The 27840-nt window shown below is 41.8% G+C and overlaps 1 protein-coding gene across 1 annotated transcript; it reads right to left on the bottom strand.

Annotated features, from left to right (window-relative positions):
• Positions 1 to 4: 4 nt before the first annotated feature.
• LOC149298872 (protein phosphatase Slingshot homolog) lies at positions 5 to 26925 on the bottom strand. The gene is made up of 14 exons (XM_089486746.1): positions 26863 to 26925; positions 23845 to 23882; positions 23572 to 23731; positions 22614 to 22732; positions 9567 to 9638; positions 9424 to 9489; positions 9143 to 9331; positions 8788 to 8869; positions 8523 to 8651; positions 8391 to 8437; positions 7907 to 8053; positions 4913 to 5113; positions 2535 to 3012; positions 5 to 256 (listed from the first exon to the last, which is right to left on the bottom strand). The coding sequence occupies exons 1-14, from the start codon at positions 26923 to 26925 to the stop codon at positions 5 to 7; spliced, it is 2043 nt and encodes a 680-aa protein (XP_089342872.1).
• Positions 26926 to 27840: the final 915 nt, after the last annotated feature.

The raw sequence follows: 27840 nt of genomic DNA, 5'->3' as shown, positions 1-27840 counted from the left end.
AGGACTATATATCTTCTGAAGTCTCAGCAATGTTGCTCTGTCGAACAATCCTTGCCCTGCGCTCATTCTGCAGACGCTTGGACACTATGCCTGCCCCCTCTAGATCTGACACAGATGGTGACTTGACTGAAATGCCATGTTGAGAGTGGTCTGAAGACTGCTGGGCCAGGTGTTTCCTTCTGCGCCGTGACCTTCTACGAGCAGAAGAGGATGCTGCACGTGGGGACTGAGAAGAAGGAGAACGGTTTCCAAATACCTGTTAGAGACACAAACATCTATTGTGGCTAATAATTGCAACAGATCTACTCTCCAGTAGTGATGTCCGGATCATGAACGAATCGTTCATTTGATCCGGTTCTTTTTAGTGATCCGGATGAGTCGGTTCACTAGACTGAACGATTCGTTTGTAGCGGTTCAGTCTGTGAATCATCATGCAGCTGTAACCTGATCCTAGAGCTGTGAGTCATCTGCAGAGCACTCTGGGGTCAGGTTACAGCTCATTAATTCTCACAGGAACGATGACTCATAGAGTCAGAGATTCGTTCAAAGAGTCGAATGATCCGAAGAGTCGAATGAACCGAAGAGTCGAATGAACCGAAGAGTCGAATGAACCGAAGAGTCGAATGAACCGAAGAGTCGAATGATTCGAATCTTACAGGGATCCGGATCTTACAAGGATCCGAATCTTACAGAGATTCGAATCATTCAGAGAAAATCACTGATACCATACTTTTATAAATAAATACATTAATAATGTTCACACTGCCCCCAGGATTTAGATTCCCCTGAGTTTGCCCCCCTTTACCTATAACTGCACCTACAGTTAACTTTATTAAATTAATTAAATTAACCCTCAATCATCAGCATAAAATTAACCCTTATACCCCATCAACCATAACTGCCCCTGAAATTAACCGTAAAGATCCCATTAACCATAACGGCCCCTGAAATTAACCCTAAAGACCCCATTAACCACAACGGCCCCTGAAATTAACCCTAAATACTCCATTAACCATAACTGCCCCTAAATTAATTGCATGTACTCCAGATAAATTACCTAATAAATTGGTATGGTTGATGGGGTCTTTAGTGTTAATTTGGGGGCAGTTATGCTTAATGGGGTGTTTAAGGATAATTTAGGGGCAGTTATGCTTAATGGGGTCTTTAGTGTTAATTTAGGGGCAGTTATGCTTAATGGGGTCTTTAGTGTTAATTTAGGGGCAGTTATGCTTAATGAGGTGTTTAGGGTTAATTTGGGGGCAGTTATGCTTAATGGGTCTTTAGTGTTAATTTAGGGGCAGTTATGCTTAATGAGGTGTTTAGGGTTAATTTGGGGGCAGTTATGCTTAATGGGGTTTTTAGTGTTAATTTAGGGGCATTTATGCTTAATGAGGTGTTTAGGGTTAATTTGGGGGCAGTTATGCTTAATGGGGTGTTTAGGGTTAATTTGGGGCAGTTATGCTTAATGGGGTCTTTAGTGTTAATTTGGGGGCAGTTATGCTTAAAGGGGTCTTTAGTGTTAATTTGGGGGCAGTTATGCTTAATGGGGTCTTTAGTGTTTATTTGGGGCAGTTATGCTTAATGGGGTGTTTAGGGTTAATTTGGGGGCAGTTATGGTTAATAGGGTGTTAAGGGTTAATTTTAGGGGCAGTCATGGTTGATGGGGTGTTAAGGGTTAATTTTAGGGCAGTCATGGTTGATGGGGTGTTTAGGGTTAATTTAATGGTGAGGGTTAATTTAATTAATTTAATAAAGTTAGCTTAAGGTGCAGTTGCAGGTAAAGGGGAATGTAAATCCTGGGGGCAGTGATTATGAATGTATTATTTATAACAGTATGGTGACATTCTCTGAATGATTACAATGCCAATGAAGGCAGAGAGTCGTTCAAAGATCCGGATCTTACAATGATCCGGATCTTACAATGATCCGGATCTTACAATGATCCGGATCTTACAATGATCCGGATCTTACAATGATCCGGATCTTACAGTGATCCGGATCACTGTAAGATTCGGATCCCTGTAAGATCCGAATCTTTGAACGACTCTCTGCCTTCATTGACATCACTGGAGGCAGGGGAGAGGGTTCATAATGAAAGGGGCGGGGCCAATCGTTAGTGTGCCTGCACGGAGTTACTGGACAAACAGTAACTCCGTGCAGACACACTGAGTGATCCGAAGATCCGGATCATGAATCGGATCATTTCAGTGAACGAATCGAAATGATCCGATTCACTTTAATGATCCGAACTTCCCATCACTACTCTCCAGCAATTTCTGCACTTATTTTCACAACGAACATAGTTCACTGCTGTTAAAATTATCCATCACTGAGCTATGTGTTATGTTGTATGTGTGACCCTTAAAGATAGTGGAGATGATGCAGACTGAGCAATGACTACACAACCACTACGTGTCCCACACAATCTATCAACTTCCAGCATTACAATTACAACAGTTCAAAGGGAAAACAATATAACTGAGGGTCTACTACTCATATTAGACATAAAATATTTCGAAAACAATAGCTCTTACCTCATCTACAGAAGTGTTGTCTTCATCGCATTGCATTGGAATACTGTCTTGGGATGTGTTGTGGCTCTGTTGCATAAAAGGCTCTCTGATCTCCTTTTCCTCCAACATCGTCTCATTTTGCACTTCATTGACTATTGCTTCCGTCACATCCTCTACACTACCTTCTTTTATACTGTCCTTGTTCATCTCTGTTATGCCGTCTTCCCTCTCAGATGCAGTATCCACTTTTTCCGACACACTTTCATCCCTCTCTGACATGGTCTTCCTTTGTGCTATGTCTATGATTTCCTCCTGTGATGTAATATTTTCTGCCCCCTCCATTTCACTGATAGAGCGCATAAGAGTACGCAAGCTTATCTTCAATGCTCGTGGAACACGGGCCGAGGCTTTTGTGCCATGCAATGTTTCAAGAGGACTTATCGCCTGAGAGATGGGTGGAGTTGAGCTGGGATCCCAAAGGTAGCAATGTCTTTGCTTGCTGTATGTAATATTAGGGAAGGAAAAATATAAACTATTGTCAATTGGTTACCTACATAGTTTTGTTGTTGCCGACATCATCATTCTCCCCAAGCATTAACAGTTCCATTCCTCTCCAATACTACATCACCCTCTCTGAAGCCACAGTAGTCCGCCATGCACACGAGTTCATCAACACCTCTATCGAACAATTTTCTCCCACCTTTTTAATTCCCTTCCTCAAGTCATGTTACACCCTCATCTAAAGTCTTTTAACACCCTCTCCTGACCTCAGATTTGGCCTACTTGATCCCCCCATATTGTTGCCATTCTGCCACCAATCCCCTCTCCCTATCTGCCCAAATGGCCCCATATTCCCAGACCAACCATCACTTTTACCAGGCCTATGGTTTAATTAAATTAATTCCAAAGGTTTTCAGTGGGGTTAAGGTCAGGGCTCTTTGCAGGCCACATCAATATCGTTTGTGCACTGAGGCACAGTCATGCTTGAACAGGAAGGGGCCTTCCCCAAACTGGTGCCACAAAGTTGGAAGCATACAATTATCGAAATGTGTTTGTATGCTGTAGCATTAAAATTACCATTGACAGAAACTAAGGGACCAAGCCAAAACCCTGATAATACGCCCCAGACCATTATCTTTCCTTCACAAAACTTCCCATAACTTTCAAATGAAATCCCTTGACTGTGGCTCCATATTATTGGCCATGTGTAAGAAAAGTATACCCAGAAAAAAGCAGGCATCATCAATAAAACTCTCAGAGGATTTGTGGCCCCCTTAACAAAAACATAAAAACTAAGGCTCTGAGGTGGGCAAAAAAGGCCCATTGAGAGAATCAGGGTCTGGACCCGAGGCTCAAACACTTACTGACAAAATAAAATAAATGTCCACTACATCTTTGCTCCTTAGCCAAATCCTAGCAGCTGATCTGGTGGTACAACTTTGATAGATGGAGCTAATTTCACTTTCATTCCACCAATGCCTACTACCATATTTGCTCGATTATAAGATGACCCTCCAAAATTTGAATATTAATTTAGGAAAAAAAGAAAAAGCCTGAATGTAAGACGACCCTATAAGAATAAGTTTTACTAGTAAATATTTATTCATGTAAACTATTTTTTCAGAAATGCCTTATACCCCTATATGCCACTCTGGCATATAGGGGGTTAAAGGGCATATTATGAGACAGAGTGACACATAGGGGGGATAAGGCATTTCTGGAGGCAGAGTGGCATATAGGGGATTAAAAGGCATTTCTGGAGGCAGAGTGGCATATAGGGGGTTAAAAAGAATATCAGGGAGGCAGAGTGGCATATAGGGGGGTATAAGGCATATCTGGCAGCAAAGTGGCATATCAGGGAAGCAGAGTGGCTTATAGGGGGGTATAAGGCATTTGTGGGGGACAGAGTGGCATATAAGGGGGTATAAGGCATATCTGGGGGCTGATTGGCAAATAAAAGGAAATTAAAACAATTACCCTCCCCCCAAATTTACCAGTGCTTCCCTAAGCTTCTCCCCATGCTTCAGATTCCTCAGTGGGGCAGCCCGTGAAGGTCTGTGCGATGCACGCAGACAACTTCCGCTGCTGCTGCTGGCACTTCCGCCGTGACTTCTATGAATGAGCACCGGAAGGTCATGTGATCCCGGCGCTACGTCATAGAAGCATCGCACAGACTTCCATCGGCTGCCGGAGAGGAGGATCAATGTCCCCTCCAGCGCTGCGGGGGATCTGGATCTTAGTCTTGTAGTTAGACCTCTATTTGAGGTCCGATTAGAAGACTACCTCAAATATAAGACGTGGTTATTTTTCAGAGTATTTGTTCTTATAATCGAGCAAGTACGGTATTTCTTTTTCCAGTTGCTTCTCACATATTGTATATCTCACAGTGATACTCTCACCTGGCTCCTAGAATGCCCTGATATATTTGAAGTTGTCTCAGAAACCCAGAATTTGGCTGGACAATGCTCCGTCTCTCCTTCACATGTTTCAGAGCTTCCTCCAAAGTCCATTCATATTCCTTCATAGCATAAGCAATGACCGTGGAGGCTGAGCGAGAGACTCCCATCTTGCAGTGGACAAGCACAGAGGATCCTTGTCGCCTTTGAATGATGGCAGAATAACATATTTTAACACTTTTACTGCAATGATATTTCGCATTGGAAAAATTAAGAGTTATACACAGAAGGAGGTGTTCGATTAGGGTTTGTGGTGCCTGGGTGCAATATTTTTGGTGCCCCCATAACTAACACACATGCACACTAACATCCACAGTACACTTATATGCATATACACATTCTTTATCCTACCAGTCATAAGCTGACACACACCCACATACACATGGTAACACCAAATACAAACAGACTTACATATTCTAACACCATTTAGTAACAGACTCACAGATGCTAACACCATATTCTCACAAACACTCTAAAACAATATGTCGACATACACACTCATGCTAATGCCATACAGCACACCACCGTATGCTCACTATACTCATACACAAGCACACAATGTCCAATAACCTGCACTAACACACACAATCACTATAAATAAAATATACACACTGACACTATACATAAACATACAAACACACTAACGCAAACACTACAGTACACATTCACAATACTCCCTCTCTGCCTCTTACCCCATGGAGACCTGTCTCCACCGCAGTTCATACTCTCTGTACACCATACTACCATCGGGTCACATAATGCATTGGTTACTGCGTGCCTGGGAGCCGTGCACCTTTGGCACCTGCCTCAGCATGCCCCCCTGCTGATGCCAGACTCTTTAATAATCCAATATTCATGTATTCTTCTTTATATTGGTTAAGTGAGAGGCTAATTGTTTGATGAAGGCTCAGTATTAAAGTTCCATACTGCACATATACATATAAAGCACTATTCTGTTTTATATAAAAGCTGAATACATTCAAAATATAACCTGCATGCTACAACATACATATATGTTAATGAACCATTTAAATACATGTGGTATCTCTGAGTATCTACTAAGATGTGCAGTGTTTTTGTAGCTGCTTGAGGCACAAGCTGATGCGGTCAGTGTAGTGGGTGGAACAACAACGATTAGGAACTGCTACATTGGCACTGAACAAAGTTATCATTAGAATAATACCGTTTCATGTTATTAATCCAATAAAGATTTGCAATTTACAGACATCATGACACATATATCCTGTGTTTTCATGGGCGTAGGAACCCCTAAAAATCTGGGGGGGGGGACAGCATTTTCCCCCATCAGATCCCCACTTTCTCACACTATCTACCCCCTCTCCCCCCTCTCACACTTTCTTACTATCTACCCCCCTCCCTACCCTCCCTTCTCACACTATCTACCCTCTCCCTACCCCCCCTTCTCACTAGCTACCCTCTCCCTACCCTCCCTTCTCACTAGCTACCCTCTCCCTATCGCCCCCTTCTCACTAGCTACCCTCTCCCTATCGCCCTCTTCACACTAGCTACCCTCTCCCTACCCCCCCTTCTCACTAGCTACCCTCTCCCTACCCCCCCCTTCTTACAAGCTACCCTCTCCCTACCCCCCCTTCTCACTGTCTACCCCAGGGGTGTCCAAGTTTTTTCTGCAGTGGGCCACTTCATCAGAATTGTATAGGTGCGCGGGCCGCACTCATTTTTCACTGTGAGAAAATATGGCCTTTAATAAAATATGCAGATTAAAATAAAGTAAATGACACAAAACCTTTACTTTTCCTCTCACTGATTTCTGGGCCTAGAAAGTTTTGTGACTACAAATTCAGGACTCAGGATAATTAAAAATGAAATAGTTCTATTTATTCTAGGGATGCACCAAAATGAAAATTCTGGACCAAAACATTCACGGTTCACTTAGCCAAAACCGAAAATGACCCCCCACCTTTAAAAATAATAATAAAAACTCACATTTTTAATAAAAGTAGGTAACACACCACAATTGGACAAAACAAATTAGCAATATGACTTGGCATGATAGGAGTGTGATTGCTGTTAGCAATCACACTCCTATCATACCCAAGCAGCAAGTACATGCTGGTACAGGGTGGCTGTAAGTGATGTGCAGACCCCATACTGCTGGCAGCATCAATACACAAGGGGGGCAGCTAGCTAGGTTTCAGCATGTACTGGCTGACTTGGCATGATAGGAGTGTGATTGCTAACATCAATCACAGTCCCATCATGCCTAGGTTCCAGCACTTACACATCCATGCTATCACACACACACTCATTCATTCATATACTCATTCATTCACAGATTAATTCCCTCAATCACGCATACTCATTGAAACACCCTCCCCACCCCCTTACCTGCACTGCAGCTCCTCGATGCCGCTCACAGGGTTCAGCAGAGGGCGCGGCCTCCCTCTGCGTTCTCTGGTACTGCACAGAGGATGTTATGTAATGTCACGTGAACTCTGCTGGGTTCCGGTTCCTCTGTGCAGTACAGAAGACCCTCCCACAGGTAAGTAGCAGGGCTTGAGGTGCGGACCGCGTAAGATCGGTTGCCCTGGGGGGGATTTCTTAATTATCGGTCCCCCCCCCGCATGAGTTACTGGGGGGGATCTGTCCCCCCCGGTTCCTACCCCCATGTGCGTTTTGTAGCTCAGTAACAAACCAGAATGCCATATGCAGGAGGGAAGTTAAAAAACAAAAAGTTTATTAAATATATATATATATATATTACCTATAGTTATCTATATTAGAAGAACAAGTCCTCTTCTTCATGAACTCAGTACACTGCTGGCATGGAAACATGACATTGTCAAAGAGTATTCAACAAGCAGTATGCACGCACCAAAGGGTAGCAGAGAGTCACTTGTTGTTTTATAACATGGGTCACTGCAATCATATAGTCCTGAGGTCTTTAACATGGCTCACCTGGCAGAGGAGATGAAGCGGTGAGTCTCCTTCCAGTGCTGCATGAGGTCTGTACTATCTTCATCCAAAACTCGGATATTGAGATACGTAAAGATATCAGGAAAAAAGTTATCAATCTCCCGGGTAACATTCAGGATGTGAGTGACCCTAACAACAGAAATAGATAACATGAAGCAAAAGAAAACCAAAAGTGTGATATATGCTGCATGCTAGCAATGTCAATGGAGCTTTCTAAGATCCTTAAAATGTGTTGTTCCACCTTCTCTGCTACACTGTAACTAAATCCAGCAGTAGAAACATCACCCCTTGTACTATAAAATCGTCAGACTTTTCCCAGAAATAGTTATTTGATCAAGTAAAAGTTTGCCTTATTAATAGCTTTTACTGGGAATGGTTTAATGTAAATGTCATTAAAGATGTCTCATCAAAAAACAAAAGGCAAAAGAAGCAAATTTAAAAGCAGACAGAAAAAAACATTTCGTACTTATTCTTCTGAAGCTCTTCAAGATTCGATGCATTCCACTCAGATCCCTTTCAGAGACAGAGAAAACACTTTAAACATATGAACATAGACAGAGATCATTGGTAAGAGTGAACGATTTGAAATTGATTGTACCAAATAAAGATAGGGGAAGATCTCTGAAGGTCTGTCCATCTGTGCGAGGATCATCATCATTTCGTTGTCTATAAACTCCATGTAATCCTGCAGATTACATAGCGTGTGCTGTTCTAAGGCCCTCCGTACCTACAGAAACACAAAAACAACCAACAGAAATTGAGATTTACGAGGGGAGAAAATAGGAGCAGGGGTGCAAGTGACAGAGAGAGGGTACTTAGTATATGCAGAAAGTATGCAGATTCCCTGAAGCCTCCCCATTCACCTCTTTGGATGTTATGTTCTCCAGGTCACTCGCCCTCAGGATATCTCTTAATTTATTTCTGATGATTCTTTCCGTCTCTTCTCTGTGTGATAGATGCATAAAACATTACCCTTAGTGCTAGCAACATTGTAACAGTGCCAAGGTTCTTTTTCCCTTTTTTAGCTTCACCTTCACCTGCCATAAGAGTGGTAACTAAGAACAGACACAAAATGCTTTACCTATTTCATGACTACATTTATAATAATGCTTGCCTGATAATAAAACCACTTATTTTCAACAAAAAGCATCCATTTCCATAAATCATCTCAACTACTCTATATTCATATATCAACATCGAACACGTTTTTACTCTAACCTCTCCGGTGTGGTGGGGTCCCTACGGGTGGAAATGATGTCAGAGGTGGACATCCATGCATTTAGGCAACCCTGGGGTGACCCACGATGTCCCTGATAGTAGGTAACCCCAGAATGGAGGATACTTTCGGGGATGACATTACTAGACTCAGCAGCTTCACAGGCTTTATGGAGCATCTGAAGGAGTGACCTATAGTAAGGACAATTGCAAGAAAAGCCTGTCAGGATTAAGAACATAATCATTGCACCTCGAAATCTCAAATTTTAAGTTGTGAAACTCACCACATTGTTTGCACTGATATGGGCTTAAATGCCCTGACATCCTTTCCCGAAGTGACGCTGAAACCACTAGAGAGAAGGAACAAGGGTTTTAAAGACACAACTAAAAACAACGATCTTATTTATTACATCCTCTGGTAACTCACCCATCACCATCTAGAAAAACTTGTGTGTTGCTCCACACAGGTAGAACAGTGCCAATTGTGCAGTCCTGGGACCTGTGGACAGGATAAATAATATTTAGATGCCATTTTAAAATATTAGTATCACCCTTGATTTTTCTATTGATATTTCTGTTATATGCCAACTCTGAGTTTACAATCAGTTTGCATTTATTGGCGAGAAGCACATTTCATTTTCCTTACTGCACCATGTATCATGAAGGACCCACCATGCAGCCCAGGTTATATCTAATATACAAGTCTTTGATAGTACACTTTCCCACATTAACTCGATATGATGCTGCATAAACTCTGCCCTTCTTGCAGTGGATACATAGCAAAAGATGAAAATTGTATCAATGAGGCTTAGATATTGCAGTACATTCGTTATGCACCTTGGAACAGCTAAGTGAAACAGCAAGCAGCACTGATAATAATGACGATATAGCAGTACTTCTAAGTAATCTGTTTGGTATTTTTGTCTAATTTCGTTTAGTTTAATATTTGTAGTCTTTCCTTGAAAAAGTATCATGTGAGAACCAAATTATTTTCCCGCAGTAATAAGACATCATGCGATCTTAGTAGTTATACTGCAGCAAATCCTCATCTAACTAGAAGTATTCAGTTGGAATAAAAGTGAGAAAAAAACCTCCCCCACCATTTGTTTCCAAAGAGATAGCAAAAAAAAAAAAAAAAAAAGTTTCTCCAAACTATGACACCTGGGTAAAAGTAGTGATTGACCAAAATAATTCAGACAAAAAATTGGCAAATTTTTTTGATGTAGCAATAACCATACCAAGCATAAAAAGCCTCAAGACCACAACTTTGCCAAAACAGGAAAAAGAGTTTGGTGGCTGATACCTCCCTCATGGTGCCAGGACCTTCTATGTCTATACTTTGGTTTTATAATACCAGGATCTTTTAGAGTCGCCCCTTTTTATGTTTTTTTCCCCTTCTCTCTTTCTACACACCTTAGTATATACTGTATACATTGACAAAGTAATGATTTATTTTATGCCAAATGATTACATTCCCTGGGGAAAACATTATTTGTTTAGGGTAATTTCTCCTTTCCCTCTTCATCTTAACCACTTGTAACCTCACCAAGATTCTCATTATGACTACAATAAAATGTAACAAGTGGTAATTAACTGGGAGTTTCCAAAATATCTGGGCAAGGTTCCAAGTGGTTAAGTTAAGGCGAGGATTGGGGAAGTGAGCAAATTGAGCAAAAGCACACAAATCTACCGTATTGGCCCATATATATATATTCACGGTTTAGCCCCGGGACATGCAGGTTCGGGCACCGGGTGGGTGTTTTTTTTTCTTTTTCATTAAGCCCTGCTGCGAGTAAGCATGTTCACTTGTCTCACTAACTTCCACCCTATCTCTCTGCTTCCTTTAACCTCTGAGTTGCTTGAACGGATTATGTACAAACACCTTCCTAAGTTCCTGTCCTCTAATTCCCCCCTTGACCTTCAACAGTCTGGTTTCAAACCCATTCTCTCTACTGAAACAGCTCTAACAAATGTCTCCAATGACTTGCTCTCTGTCAAAGCAAAAGGTCTCTTCTCCATTCTAATACTCTTGGATCTCTCTGGTGCTTTTGATACTGTTGATCATCACTTTAATTTTTGACTCACTTTTACAGGCATTCAAGATACAACTCTCTCCTGGATCTCCTCATATCTGTCTAACCATTCCAGCTCCTCTGGCAAGACATCATCACTTCTTCCACTTTCGATTGGTGTCCCCCAAGATTCAGTCATTGGCCCTCTGCTGTTCTCTCTTTATACTTCATCTCTTGGCAAACTAATCAACTCAATTGGCATCCAGTATCATTTATTTGCAGATGATACCCAAATCTACCTGTCTTCTCCTGATCTCTCTCCATCTCTCATGTCCCGTATTACCAACTGCTTGTCTGCTATTTCTTCATGGATGTCACAACACTACTTGAAACTTAATCTTTCTAAAACTGGACTCATTATTTTCCCTCCTTCCATCTCCACTCCACAACCTGAACTTTCTATCGCCATTAACAACATGACTATCCAGGCCCAAAGCCTCTTCTGCCTTCCCACCCTCCACTGGCTCCTTATTAACTTTAGAATTACATTTAAAATCCTGGTACTAACATATAAGGCCTTCATAACACTGTTCCTCCATACATTTCTGCACTCATAAACAAATATTCCCCTACTTGATCTTTACGTTCTTCCCATGGGCTACGGCTCTCCTCCTCACTTATCGCCTTTTTTCCCCGTCTACAAGATTTAACTCTGGCTGCCCCATATCTCTGTAACCTACTTCCACCGAACCTTCAGCTTTTACCCACCCTCCCAACATTCAAGAAACATCTCAAAACTCACTTCTTCAGAGAAGACGCACCATCTTAGCTGTGAGAACTTCCCTGTCACTGATACAACCACCACACTACCTCTCACCATTCTCTGTGCCTTATTTTTGTCACCCCATTTCCTCAAGATTGTAAGCTTGCACATAGGGCTCTCTCCACCTAATGTATCAGTTTTTCTTAGTCTGTTAATTCTATAATCATAATTTTTTATTTTTTAAAAAACTTTTTATTAATTTTTAACAAAGAACAAGAACATCGTGACAAAACGATACAGCCACTGTCTCAGAGACGTCAAGGAACAGTACACAGTCCCAGATAAGGGAGACAAGCGACACAATAACATAAAAAGAAAAACAAAAACGAAAACAAGTCCCCCCCACCCCACCCACCCAACAACCATTTAAACCCATGGCCATGGACAGAAAAAGAAAAGAAAAAAGAAAATGCATAAATATATGTATATACATGTTGTTCGTCAGTTGTCTAGTCAAACATAGTAACAACTTAGGCGCAAGGGGTAGCACCTTGGAGTAAGCGGGCAGTGAACCACGAGGTATCCTGAAAAGTATGTATAATTCGTGTCTTAAGGGGTTCGTCCAACGTTTTAATAAAGGTTTCCCATTTTGTGAAGAAACGTTTAGTACCCTTGTCTTTATTAAGGGAAGCATCCAACCAGTCCATTCGAAGCAAATACAACAATTTAGAACGAACCAGGGACAGAGATGGTGGGGACGCCTGTATCCAATGATGCAAAATAGATTTCCTAGCCACTGCCAAAATTATTCTGATTAATGTCACATCCCTGGATCCCCCCATCCTAACGAGACCATGAATGGCCGCAGCCGGGTCAATACAATAAGCATCAGTTGATAACTGCCTCAAAAAGGTTTGGATAGTATTCCAGAAGACACGAATTAGAGGGCAAGCCCAAAAATTATGAAACAGGTCAGCACCTGCAAAACCACATTTTGGGCAAGCGTCCACTGGTATTATGCCGATTAAAAATTGTCTATGGGGAGATAAGTAGGCCTGATGCGCTATCCTAAGTTGCATGTCCAGGTAGGAGCTAGCAGGTAATAATTTACAGGTGGTTAGTGCGCTATGAAGCAGGAAAATGTGTGGACCACGCTAGTAAACCTTTTGGTAAATAGTCATGGTGAGGTATGGTGTGTATCAGCTTGTAGATAAACTTCGTAGACGTCGCAGTAGAAGAAGGTTGCCTAAGCTGTCCATCAAGGGGACTGGTCCAGTCTGGCAGTGTGAGAGGGCCCAACTGCGACCTGACTAAACTCTGTACCTGAACCAAGGTATGGTAATAGACGCAAGTCTATCCCTACAAGATATCAAGGGCAGAAGCGTCCTTGAGGAATGGTCCAAAAAGGGGGCAATAGTGCGTATCCCCTGTGTCGCCCAGACCCGAAAAACGGTGGACGCCTGACCATTCGGAAAAATCGGGTTCTGAAGAAAAGGCTGGAATAAAGAGTATCGCCATTGGAGACCCAAGCGTAGTCTGACCAACTTCCAGGATTTTATAGTGGAGTAAAGCAAAGGATTGTCTCTAACATGTGGTGGAAGTTGAGTGCAGGGTGTATGGAGAAGTGCCTGGATAGCAACAGAGGGGCTAAAACACTGATCCAACTTAGAATCCGTGTAAGTGGTGGAGCAAGAGATCCAGTCCACCGCATATCGATATAAGGCCGCAACATTATAATCCCTAATGACAGGGAGGTTAAGACCTAATTTTGATTGTTCACGTTGCAAACTAAAGGTCGCGATTTTGGGTTTTTTGTGATTCCAAATAAAACGTCGAAATAAAGTATTTAGAAGTGTCTCGTCGACTCGTTTAAGAAAAAGTGGCAAAGACTGAAAAAGATATAGCAATTTGGGGAATGTCACCATTTTAAGAAGGGCTATCCTCCCAGAAAAAGAGAGCGGCAAGTGTTTCCAACCCTGCATTTCCCTTGCAATCTTCCGAACCATAGGTTTATAATTGAAGCTGAGATGAGTCGGGCATTTAGGTATCTTCACCCCCAGATATAAGAGCGATTTTGATCCCCACTGTATTCCCAGATTAGGCATGCCTGGGGGGCATCTCAAGGGGCGCAGACATAAAGCCCGGGATTTAACCCTATTAACAACAAACCCCGTAACCTTCCCGTACGTATCCAATTGGTCAAAAATAAGCGGTATGGTAAGACGCGGGTGAGTAATATAGAGAAGGACATCATCCGCGAATGCATAAGCTTTCAATTGATGGGGACCCACATCAATACCTGGGATATTGCGAGATAAGAGAAACAACCGCAGCAAAGGATCCAAAGCTAAATTAAAAAGCAGCGGTGAAAGGGGACATCCCTGACGTACACCCCGTTCCATGACAATCGGGGGAGAATCCAACCCATTAGTCGTAATGACCGTGGAGGGATTACAATATAACTGCCAAATTAATGTCAAAAAGGTTTGGCCAAAATGCTGGAATTTTAGAACCCGAAACAAATGGGACCAGGAGACTTGGTCAAACTGTACCGAGTCAGAGAATGAAAGGCAAGATGGTTTGCAGGCGATCAGCATAGATTTTTCGCCAAGATCTTCATGTCTTGGTTGATTAAAGTGATCGGTCTGTAGGAAGTAATTAATGTGGCATCTCTACCCGGCTTAGGTAGTAAGATAGTGCAGGCAGCAGTTAAATTAGCAATGTTAGGCTTATCCTGAATAATGGAATTAAACAACGATGTCAGTGACCCCTTAATGTGCGGCTGAAGGATTTTATAGAATTCGGCTGGGTAGCCATCGGGACCTGGAGCCCTTTTGTTGTGTAGGGACGATATGGTGGACTGGACCTCCGCCTCCAAAATAGGAGCGTCCAAGATGTCTCTGTGGGCTGGGGTAAGCTTGGGTAAAGATGCCCGCCGAAGCAGGACAATCCCAATATCAAAATCGTCAGGAGCGGCTTTATAAAGAGTGGAGAAATAATCTTGAAAAAATTTATTAATAACCGTGGGCGACGTCTCAAGTCTATTGAGTGGGGTTTTAACGTGCGTGATGTTATGTCTGGGAACCTTTGGCTTAGCCATAGTTGCTAACAGGCTACCCGATTTGTTTCCCCATTTAAAAAAACGTGCACGAGTATAGTCCATCTGGGACTGACCTCGAGCCTGTAAAAAGGTATCCAAAAGATCCTTAGTGGTAAGATAACGAGCTTTTGTGACGTCAGTGGGGTCACGGATATAATCTAAATACGCTACACTCATATCCTGATTAAGGCTAGTAAATTTATCGTTCCAGTCTTTTTTCCGATTAGAAGCATAGGAGATAATATGGCCTCTCAACACCACCTTCGCAGTTTCCCAAAACAGAGTCGGGTTGTCAGCGTGTTCACAGTTATCGTCCATAATCATAATTTTAATGGTGCGTAATGTAGATTTAAAAATGTGTGCCAGGTGTGCTGGGAGTTAACTAGCCCTTTATTGTTTTCATGACTTGTTTAGTCTGCAGTAAGGAGAGGAACAAGATCAGAAAGGCTCAGATGCCAGTGATATCATCATACTTTTTATATATTGACCCAAATCCTTAGATCTTCTGAGTGAAATCCTGAGAGTTCCCAGGTATGGTTAGCATTTTCTCTCTTTTCTTTTTTCCCCCTTCTCTCTCTCTTTGTACTCACTACACCCACTCCTGGTGCAGGCCTACACACGTTATCGTATTGACACCAGGCAGTGTTAGTCCCCTAAGACACCACAGTGATGTTATTTTCCATTTTTTTAAGTGTTGCTCTGATTTACAAGACAGTTATTAAAAAAACTGACTTAAGTCAGGTTTAATTCATTATAAAATAAAAGTGACTTCATGGCTCTGAGAAACAGAAAATTAATAAACGAAAAGGTTACTGCATCTACCAAAGGATTATGAAACCATCAGTGTTTGGGATTTGAATTAGGAGAATTCTCTAGTACTAAATGCCCTCATGTCTGATGCAGTGAAAGCAGAAAAAGACAAAATTAGAACAAAATAAATCGCACTCCCTTTTAAGTCTAGCTGCTTAATTACGTGACCATGAATGAAGGCCTTGTGGGCTAACCACAGGATTTAAATAAAGAGAGTTTGCTGTGTCATTCAGCATGAATAATTCCTCAATGTTTCCCTAAAAGTGGATTGTATGGATTGGGACGCAACCACATGCTCAGAAGTGTGTCACTGCCCAGTGCCAAACAACGTTTTGTGTTCTGTAATTATCAGGGCTACAAACAGATAAATTATCATAGAGGATATCCTGACTAGGGCTGCAACTAACGATTATTTTAATAATCGATTAGTTGGCCGATTATTTTTTCGATTAATCGATTAATCGGATAAAAAAAATGAAATTTTTTTTCAATTTAAAATAATGTAAAAAAAAAAAAACTTACAATTTACACTTTCATCTCTTTATTGCAATGGCCTCTCTCTATTCACCTTCTTATTTTACTGACATAATAATAAAAGCTACAAGAACCCAAACACAGTGTTTCTCAAACTAGGTTTTAATACAAAGTTATTAGTAAATATAAATTCATATGTTAACTATTTTTCATATTTAATAAAAACTATGAGAAAAAAGCCTTGTTTAAATTTTTTTTTATTTACCAAACTGCCCCCGGTTATGCACATCTGACCCCCAGCTTGCCACTCTGCCCCCATATATGCCTTATACCTCTTATATGCCAGTGATATGCAACTGAGCCCCCTGATATACCTTTTACCCCCAGATATGTTTTATGCCCCCCTGATATGCCTAAGATCGATATGCCTTATACCCCCTATATGCCCTGAAATTCATAATACCCCCCATACACCACTATAACTCACCCATACACCACTCTGGCTCCTCCCCCTCCCATACGTCACTTTGCCTCCTCCCCCCTCCCATACTCCACTCTGGCTCCTCCTCCTCCCATACACCACTCTGGCTCCTCCCCCCTCCCATACACCACTCTGCCTCCTCCCCCTCCCATATACCACTTTGCCTCCTCCCCCTCCCATATACCACTTTGCCTCCTCCCCCTCCCATACTCCACTCTGGCTCCTCCCCCCTCCCATACACCATCTGCCTCCTCCCCCTCCCATACATCACTGTGGCTCCTCCCCCTCTCATACATCACTTTGCCTCCTCCCCCCTCCCATACTCCACTCTGCCTCCTCCCCCCTCCCACACTCCACTCTGCCTCCTGTCATCAACGGAGGTTCACAAGACACCAGGGAGCCGGGTAGAGAGGCAGAGTGCCGTATGGGAGGGGGAGGAGCCAGAGTGGTTCCCATACACCCCTCTGACTCCTCCCCCCTCCCATACACCGCTCTGCCTCTCTACCCGGCTCCGTTACTGACAGGAACTTTCACTGCAGCTTCATAGAAGGCTCAGCGTAAGTGAAGGGCAGTAACGGAGGCTGTCTGTGCGATGCAGACCCCCACCGGCTGACAGAGAGGATGATTCTCTGTCAGCCGGTGGGGGTCTGCACAATGCGCACAGCCAGCCTCCGTTACTACCCTTCACTTACGCTGAGGCTGCAGTGAAAGTTCCTGTCAGTAACGGAGCCGGGTAGAGAGGCAGAGTGATGTATGGGAGGGGGAGGAGTCAGAGGGGTGTATGGGAGGGGGAGAGAGACGGAAGTGAGAGACCGGCCGACAGTGAGGGGAATCCAGGTCCCCTGCAGCATTGCGGGGATCTGGATTCTAGTGTTATAATCCGATCTCTGTTTGAGGTCAGATTATAATTTTTATAATCCATAATAATCGATTAGATTAATCGATAATGAAAATCGTTGACAACGATTTTCATTATCGATTATTATCGATTTTATCGATTAGTTGTTTCAGCCCTAATCCTGACTACTAGTTCATCCAAGGGGATGATGGGGATGATGGATAGACATGCATTACAGACAGAATAGACTACCATCAACTTAGTTATAGACAAACCAAACTTGAATTAAGACATCTCATGGGTATTTCCATAGAAGTATGAAGTGGAAAGCAAGATTGAAATCTTGCCCCAATAAGACTGGACCCATTTTGAGGACCTTCAAAACCTGAACTAACTATGGTGTTAGTCATCATTGTACTCCCATAGCAAATTTACAAAGAAAGAAAAAAAAAATACCATACAACCACCACGTATCCCTTTTATGAAACACTTGCCAAAAAGTTGGATACAATAGTGCATTTATTAAATAGTCAATGCAACAAGGTCAGTATGATAAAGTACATTTTTACCAGTGTATGGGACACGGTATAGTAGAATGCTGCAAATTAGAGATTTTAATTCATGGCTAAAGAGATGGTACCCAGCACAGGGAATTACTTTTGTCTCCAACATGGGTCCTATGGGTGATATAAACTATATAAAATTTGATTCACTTACATTGCTGGAGTTAATCCTATTAAGCAACTGAATCGGTATCATAGACCAAAAATCTTATATGCATTTTTTTGGATACTCAGATACAACACGTAACAGAGAGAATTTTGTCCCACTCCTTATTAGAGAAAGAGGTGTTTAGGATGCTCTCTAATTTGCAACAAACAGCGGTGACATGGCCCACCTATCCAACAGTAACGTCTCACTGAGATATTACGCTTAAGTGGGTCAGCTTCTCTACATAAGGCTGTGAATGCTGTGAAGTGTCAAAGTTGTGCTTCTGAGGAATGCTATTGTAATAGCTGAATGAAAACGTATTGTAGAGAAGTAGTGTAGTTGCTACCCAAGATAAAGTTTAATGATTTCAGAGAGCATCGGTCTACTATATACATATAATGCATGCTGTGCATTACAACACAGGCCTTTTGTCAGATTTACCAGTGATGAAAAGGGGGTTGCCACAAGTTGAAAGGGTTTTTTTTGAAGAACAGAGTCCCTTCACCTTAAAAGAATTGAAGATGTTTGTTTATGGACAAACCCCACCTGATCTGCGTGTCTGAGCTTCAGGAGTGAAATTGACCTAGAGGAGACACGGTTATCATGATCCTTGCCTGGCTTTGGGAGTACAGTGATGTTTTCATGGCATGATAAGGTCATGGCACAACAACGGGGTCATATAAAAAATTCAGCACATACTGTTGTGATCCTGTCGCTAAATTTAAGGAGCTACCTCACTGTTTGTGTTTAACCATTAAATAAGCATCCAACCAGGTTTGTAGGTCTTCATTAAGTTTTATTTAATCTGGTCTTTCCTCTGGGGCAAAATTTGATGGAGTCAATAGGGAGCAGGATAATGGTACATCCAAGTGGAAGGAGCTATGCAAAAGCCTTAGAGTGGTGTAAGATCAGATAATTGGTGAGTAGTACAGTCAGAAACTTCATGATGAAGGGCCTGTCACAGTGACTCGTGTAGTACATACATGGACTTGCTACCTGGTAGAGATGGTATGGCCAATTTAAGCACGGGAGGAATGTGGTGCCAAAAAACACGAATTTCTATTTTGAAGCTGGGACTCCAACCAGGGCCCTCTGCAATGTGTGAAATGTTACAGATAAGGTGCCTCTAAATCTAGCTTTAATGTAAAGTGGCTGCGTAATCCACCATATGCCTGGATCCCCTCATAGGTAGTGGATTCTTTTTATATGCTAAGTGACCACTATCAGTGAAGAAACCATTTATTCCAGGGTCATATCCAACACATACATCAATAACCCATAGATTCATAATCATATCGCTTTAAATCTAAAGGCCCCCCTACAAAAAAGAATACAAATATGGCTAGTGCAACTTAAGCCGTTTAGAAGAAGTTGTAAAGTCCGTAGTACTGAGTCATAAGTAGCAAGTGTGATATGTATATGGAAGTCATCATTTACAAGAAATTACAAGATGCAAGAATTATCTCTGGCAAGCACACGAGAGAGAATAAAATCAAAATTCTCTATTTGGACTGGTATGGTTCCACAACACAAGGGGAAGTCACTTATGGTTCCTATAGGTAAACCTTCCCTCCACTTATACCACCTCTGGTCCGGCTTGGAAACACGAGATGAACTGAAAAAGTATACATTTATTGATAGGAAATTGGTCAGTGTGCTTACTAGGGGCCAAGATCTAAGTCTAAGTCGCCATCTTTCCTTGCCAGAGCCCCACGGACAGTAAAACTGTCACTTTACCTTCCGAGTGAGTAGTTGGGTTTTCTGTTAATTTCTCCTTTTTATTTTCATCTGTTTGGTGTAAATAATCTGTTTATCACATGTGACTATTTTTTGTCCACAATAAATTCCTTTAAGTTCTGCTTTTGTCTGGTAAAGACTCACGGTACCTGATTAGACTGATTTATTGGTAATTTGAAATCACATTGCGTTAAACCATATTTTGGGGTTTTTTAGTCTGATTTGCTTGGAGGACCAAGGCACCCCATTTCTAAATTGTCTTGGTGGTGGCAGTTATAATATTACTTATATAATTGTAATTAAGTGTGGGTAGTACCGTATTTGCTCGATTATAAGACGAGGTTTTTTTCAGAGCAAATGCTCTGAAAAATACCCCTCTCGTCTTCTATTCGGGGTCGTCTTCTAATCAGACCTCAAATAGAGGTCTGATTATGAGACTAAGATCCAGATCCCCCGCAACAGATCCTCCTGCCCCCCCCCCCCACACTTACCGGTGCTTCCTGCTGTATTGCCGGGGCAGCGGGTTGACGGGTTTAACACACACACGCACACACCTTCCCCGACTGTCAGAAATGAGGAACTCTGATCTCTGACAGCCGGGGAAGCTATCCGCGACGGACGCAGACAAACCCCCGCTGCCAACTCCACCTCCTTCCGGCTGCAGCGGAAGGAGACGTCAACCCGCTGCCCCGGCAATACAGCAGGAAATTGGAAGCACCGGTAAGTGTGTGTGTGCGTGTGTGTGTTAAATGGGGGCATAGGGCATTTCTGGAATGCCTTATACCCCTATATGCCACTCTGGCACTTAGGGGGTTAAAAGGCATATTATGGGGCAGAGTGGCATATAGGGAGGTATAAGGCAGAGTGGCGTTAAGGGGGCATTTAATAGAGCACTCTGCCTCCTGAAATGCCTTATACCTCCCTATATGCCACTCTGACCCATAATATGCCTTTTAACCCCCTAAATGCCAGAGTGGCATATAGGGGTATAAGGCATTTCTGGAGGCAGAGTGCTCTATACAATGCCTTTTAACTCCCTTAATGCCACTCTGCCTCCTGGAATGCCTTATACCTCCCTATATGCCACTCTGCCCCATAATATGCATTTTAACCCCCTAAATGCCAGAATGGGATATAGGGGTATAAGGCATTTCTGGAGGAGTGGCACATAGGGGGTCAAAAGGCATACCATGGGGCACAGTGGCATATAGAGGGTTAAAAGGCATATCATGGGCCACAGTGCCATATTGGTGTGGCAAGCCTGGGGGCAGATGTGCGTAACTGGGGAACAGGTTGGAAAATACAAGGAAATAAAAAAAATATTTTTCTCAATCATAGCTTTTATTTAAAAAAATAGTTTACATGAATTAACATTTACTGGTAAAACTTTTTTCCTTTAGGGTCGTCTTATATTCAGGCTTTTTCTTTTTTTCCTAAGTTAATATTCAGATTTTGGGGGGTCGTCTTATAATCGAGCAAATACGGTATAAAGGGGGATTTTTAGCACTATCTCCAGTCTAGGACAGACAGATTTAAACCCTTTTACCACCCGGAGTAGTGGGCGCTCCCATGACAGGCCATAGCTGTACAGCACAGTATGAATAACTAGGATATGTGCACTTTTACAAGGAATGTGCATGGTAGATGAGAGAAACTGATGTGCAGACCGTAAGGTTTAAAGAAGAAGGGGGAAACCATTCAGTGGACAACATGTCTCCACTTAAGGTAGATTCAGATATCCTAGTACCTGGGGGAGAATTCTGAACGTCTATATCAAGTGTGGAATGAGCTTGGGTGGTGTAAGAGGAGTAGTGGATGTTCAGTGGCCTCATGCCTTAATTGACGGAATTTAAGTGAGCTGACTGTGTGGCTCCGATAAGTGTGCAAACTACAAGATTAAATCTGTCCCCTGTAACAGATGAAAGAATCTGCAACAAGAAATCAACGCTTAATAAAAAAAACATCTAATAATAACAGAACCAGACACGGGTGCACCATGACCAGCTAATAGTGGCTAGAAAGGCTAGTCCCACAAGGTGGAGTTCTCCCTGGCACCTGGGTAATCCAGACTGGAGTACACACTCGTAAGTAGAAATGGCCTGTGCTGAAAACATGTTAGTACATATAGTACCATAATGCATTTACACATCTTGGCTACATCATTCATCTACTTCTGGAGAAGGGCTCTTAAACGCTAACAGCCAAATTGAATCCTCACATGATATCTCTCTTTTAACCTGTTTTAAGGACTAAATTTACCACAATTTTAGAAAAATGGTAAGCAATGCTGCAGATAAAGTGAAAGAAACAATAGTAGATATGTCCAACATTCTAAATTTGTTAATACTTAGCATGGCATGGCAAAATGTCAAACAGGATTTCCTCTGCAATTAATAATAAAAAAGTAGAATGAAATGGCTAAGAAGTAAATGCTTTACATATTTTTGTTTTTAACGTCATCTTGCATTGAGAAAACATTTTGTAACATACGGCAACATTAAAAAAACAAGAGCTGATTCCATAGTAATCTTTCATAGATAGGCCTTACCCATCATGGGGGAAGTCAACACCCAGTAGGATAGTTTCCTCATCGCTTGAAGCTCCCGCGGAGGAAACCACAAGCAGATAGCGTATAAGACATAAGCGTACAGGCTCCAGTCGCACTGCCTGATGAGAAGAGATAGCACCCAGTATTAGAATTAGGAACTTTAAACCCTAAAACCCATTGCTTGTACTTTTTTAATAGACTGCTGCTGGATCTCACAATCAGACTCAAACTCTTCTTTCACCACCGATAGAGTCCTTCTCACACTCTGATTCAATTCATGTTATAAAAGTTACATCTAGTTAATAAGTTTCATAAGCTAAAATCTTTCTATTTTTAACCAACTTCAGTCACCACTGCTAACGACCTCAGCAAAATCGACCGTCTCAAGTTTTACAGCTTTTAAAGATGTCCCCCATTTCCTACTGGAAAATAACCAAAAATATTCATTTAATATAGGAAATATGAAAGGTCAGAAAATACAGGAAGGCACAGTGTGGGCTGGACATCCACATGCCTAATTAAAATTGGTATCCAGAATAAGAGAACCTCTTTTCAGCATCCGCTATGTGTTCTTTGTATGTAGGAAATATTTTGTATATCCTACCTTTCACAATACTTGGTATCTGTCAGTGGTGCAGAAGTATTGAGAAGAATGAGAAAAGTTGGGGGACGAAAAAGACTAAGCATAAGAGGAAAAAGAAATACACAATAAAGGCATGCAAAAGATTTAGTTAAGAAATAGATATGTAGAAGTAGAGTTGGACAAAAAGGAGGGAACTATGCTTGACCAAGCAGTCTGCCCAGGCTTGGGTTCAACAATACCTGCTCCTCCTTAGGTCTCACACTCTGTCTGTCTCTTTTTTCCCTCGAGTCACAGCATGCTATCATCTATAATGTCCACCTTAACAATGATCAACAATCATTTTCTATGTCTATGCCCTCTGGTTTGGCAACTCACCAGCTTTAGGATGTCTTCTGCCCGGAGTAGCCTCAGCATAGCTTGAAGATGAAGTTGTTGTTCACTGGGCCCTGATGTCGGAGGGAGCTCTGCAGCCTGTTCTTGGTCTCCTTCATCCTGCAGAAGAATTGCTGCCCCTTTAACCATAACAAAACTCTGCCTGTTTGAGCAGAAAATATGGAAAAAAGTATGTTAAAAAGATACAGACCACTCAGATAAGAAAAACAATACAAGCTTACGAGTATGGCTACTGGTTAATTTATACTCACGTACCTCCTTTGCATTCGTTTTCTACGGCTTTTCTCATCTTCCTGTTTAAAGAAAATGCAAAAATGTAAATCACTTGACATGTAAAACCTTAATGTAGTCTTTTCAATATGGAGTGTAGTTTTTGTCTCCAGTTACCAGCGCTGGGTGATCTGTCGCCAACACTCCCTTCCTGCATCGCTCTAGCAGGATCAATTCTGCCACCTTGGGTGCTAAAATTATAGGACTAACCCTGGGTTGACAGGGGTAACAATATTAACCCTCCCAGAAGAATTATAAAATGTAACAAAAAACAAAACAATTTAGTAGTGAAGTATAAGGGACTGTTTCTCTCGTTACATATGGGGTTATATGCAGTGACATATTCACCTTTGGGGCTGCCCCTGGCCAGTGGCATCAGCCACCCCCTTACAAAAAATTACTGCAGTTTTTCTGAAGTAATACTGCAGTTTTTTAGACATGAAAAAACTGCAATACTGCACTTTTACTGCAGTATTACTGCAGTTTTACTGCATTTGTACTTCACTGTACTGCAGTGTTACTGCACATTTACTGCACTTTTTTTTTATATTGCAAACCTACAGCTGTACTTCAATGTACTGCAGCTTTATTGCATTTGTACTTCCGTACAAAAATAACTGCAGTAAAACTGCAGTACAGTGAAGTACAAATGCAGTAAAACTGCAGTAAATGTGCAGTAAAACTGCAGTAAAAGTGCAGTATTGCAGTTTTTTATGTCCAAAAAACTGCAGTAATTTTTTCGTAAGGGCCCCCTCCCTGCCACCATCCTTACTGCTAAGCACCGGAAAAGGATGATGACTAGAAATGAACTATGGAGGTTGTGCTGACAGGACCAAGTCTTCTATGCTTTAAATAGGCAGGTTAGGGAGATCTGTAATCTGTGGCGACAGGATGCCCCTTACGAAAAATTACTGCAGTTTTTCTGAAGTAATACTGCTGTTTTTTGGACATGAAAAAACTGCAATACTGTACTTTTAGTGCAGTTTTACTGCACATTTACTGCACTTTTACTGCATTTGTACTTCACTGTACTGCAGTTTTACTGCACATTTACTGCACTTTTTTTTTTATATTGCAAACCTACAGTTGTACTTCAATATACTGCAGCTTTATTGCATTTGTACTTCCGTACAAAAATAACTGCAGTAAAACTGCAGTACAGTGAAGTACAAATGCAGTACAACTGCAGTAAATGTGCAGTAATACTGCAGTAAAAAAGTGCAGTTTAATAACTAAACTATATAAGGTGGAATAATCTCATTGATTTAACTATTCATTTTGAAGACCCAAATGACCTTTCTTGCAGGAGGAACACACCACGTTTGACCCTTTATAATGCAGAGTGAAGTTGGCAAGATAAAAAGCGAATCTCACCTCAGGTCGCTGGCTAGTAAACCCCCCTGACACATTCAGATCGAGCTGTCAAGTTCTGTAATTTCTCATCGAGTTCACATTATTAACTTTTTTTATTATTATCTTTTATTTATATAGCGCCAACAATCTACGCAGTGCTTAATACAATACATACATTCAAGGGGTATGACAAGACGAGAATTGACAGACTAAGACAAACCGATACATTAGGCGGAGAGAGCCCTACAACATGACAAAATAACGATGTTAGACCCAGCTACACCAATCTTTTCCTTAGGTCATGACACATTCAACCTAGTGCTAGTTCATCTGCGTATGTTTGAAAATTCCAGGACCACCCTTTAGGCACGGTTAGTGTGACTCCTGCCCCAAAAAACTTTCAGTGCCACTGCTTACTACTCCTCCTCCTCGCTCACATGATCTCCAGGTGAGTCAACCAGATCACTAGGATATCATGTCAAATGATTGACATGAAGAGAGGGAATATGTCTGCCCTGATTGGGAAAGGTCCCCTGATTGGGAAACTGGCATCATAAGTTTAGCTACTTTTGCTGAAGATTGGGCACTGTTCTCCATAATCCAACATGGAGAGAGTAGGCGCCACTCATCGGTCGCTGTGTTGCCCTATCTCGATCCCATAGGTGGTGTGTTAACACCCCTCTCCAGCTGTTCATTGGTTGTTTGGCATTAATAATTTTTATTGATTACTTTTTCTTCCTGTCCAATTAGAATCCATATTTTGTTTAATTCTTTCTCTTAGATGATAAAAAGTTATGTGTTTCCCCCAGATAAACGGTTCATTTTGTTATTTCTCCTTGCAACAAGCCTATCCTGGGACCCTGAAAGATGGATCCATGGTGACAGCGGACAGAGGCTTTATCCGTGCATCGGAAACAAGTCACACCATGCTTTCCCTTTCCTAAATGCAAGTTCCTCTTGCCAAAGCCCCAAAATCGTGAGGGCATCCCTGGTATTGTTATTACTACATTGCAAAATTGAGGCTGAACATTCATTATTAGAAGCATCATAAAAATAGCCATAGGGTGGTATAATTATGAAAATTATTTGGTATAATTATATACATATTAATAAACTACTAGGAACGTGGCTTAGTGTCTGGGTTATTATGCATGACATAACTATAGAATACAGAAACAGTTATTCTAGCAGGGTTCGATAAATAAATATAGAAAAATAGAAACAATGCACCAAAGCAAGGGGAAGAAAGAAAAATAATGAAAAAGATCAGAATTATTAGACATTGCATAAAACATAAAACAAGCATAAATAACATATACTATGTGTTATATATAAAAAAAATGTCTATGAATATAAATCCAATCATATTTCATATACAAACATTACATTATAATATATGTATACAATATTAGTACTAGAACAGAAATACTGAATATTAAACTTTTCAGTTCTTACTATCCAGTGTCTAGGTACAATCAGTTAACCCTTTGATGCCAGTTGGACAACATATCATACCAAAACATGTGTGCACTAGTGCACACTGCGCCGCCCCTGGCAATGCAAGGGTAAAGTTCCCGCTCCGGTATGTAAAAGGTGAGTAAGCTTTGGGGATCACCCCGGAAATCGCAAGCTGGTTAGCACACCCCTCACCTGGGCAGGTGCGAAGTTGGGTGCCCCATCCACAGCTGAGAGCTGCAGGGTTACCAGGGACATGGTGGTGGTGTCAGTCCGCGCAGATGTCTCTTGCAAAGAGTTACTTATTTCTGTTTCTTGGCTTCAACTTGAAAAATCAGGAAGAAACAGAAAAAAAACCCCAAGAGACAGCCCCTTTAAGGAGTGGCCATCATAGCGACAGAGAGGTATGCAAGAGGAAGAGAGTGCTTCGGAGAAAGAGACATGCCCCTAGAAGGAGGGAAGTGTTTGGGTGGGAGAGTTGGGTGGACAGATTAGGCTTCCGCAGGCGTATCTCGGGCCAGAGAGAGACTGCCGTATCTCGCAGCCCGGATAAGAGATACATTTGTGACAGCCCGCCGCTTCGGTAATCCGGCGCGCTACGCCTCTGCAACATAACTGCGGGGTCATCGGAGGTGGCTTGCTGTTAGTTATTCATGCGCCACGGTCACATGGGGCACCACCATGAAATTTACTAAGGAAGACGTAAATACATTGCCTTTTATAGCATTAATAAAGGGGGGGGGAGATGGTAGAACTGCCTTGTGCATTACGGGGAAAATATGTATCTGCGTGTTCTTATGGCGGGCGGGTTATTTCTTCGACAGAATTTAATTCTTTTATTGTAACCAATATTTGGCAGCTTGTTACACGCACGTTCATATACGCCTTGCTGGCTGAGGTGCGCTGTCATAGATAGAAATGTCCTCCTGTGGGACGTATTCACTAAAGAACGAGTAGACTAGAGTTTAATCAATTTATCTTAAAGCGTTAACCACGGAATCGGCTGCTGAGCCCACTGGCCACCGTGTTTTACCTCCCCCTGGCGTTGGTTTTTCGTGTTTAACCATTTCATGACCAGGGTTTTTGACACTATGGGGACCAGAGCTTTTTTGCCATTCTTAGCATATATTAATATTATTATATTATACATAAGGCTTTCTTTTCAATATCACA

Source organism: Sceloporus occidentalis, unplaced genomic scaffold (assembly GCF_023333645.1).
Source record: "Sceloporus occidentalis isolate IW3139 unplaced genomic scaffold, rSceOcc1.0.p SCAF_30, whole genome shotgun sequence".
NCBI classification, from domain to species: domain Eukaryota; kingdom Metazoa; phylum Chordata; class Lepidosauria; order Squamata; family Phrynosomatidae; genus Sceloporus; species Sceloporus occidentalis.
Note: the sequence above shows the minus strand (reverse complement) of the source record. Positions and strands in the feature narration are given on the sequence as shown.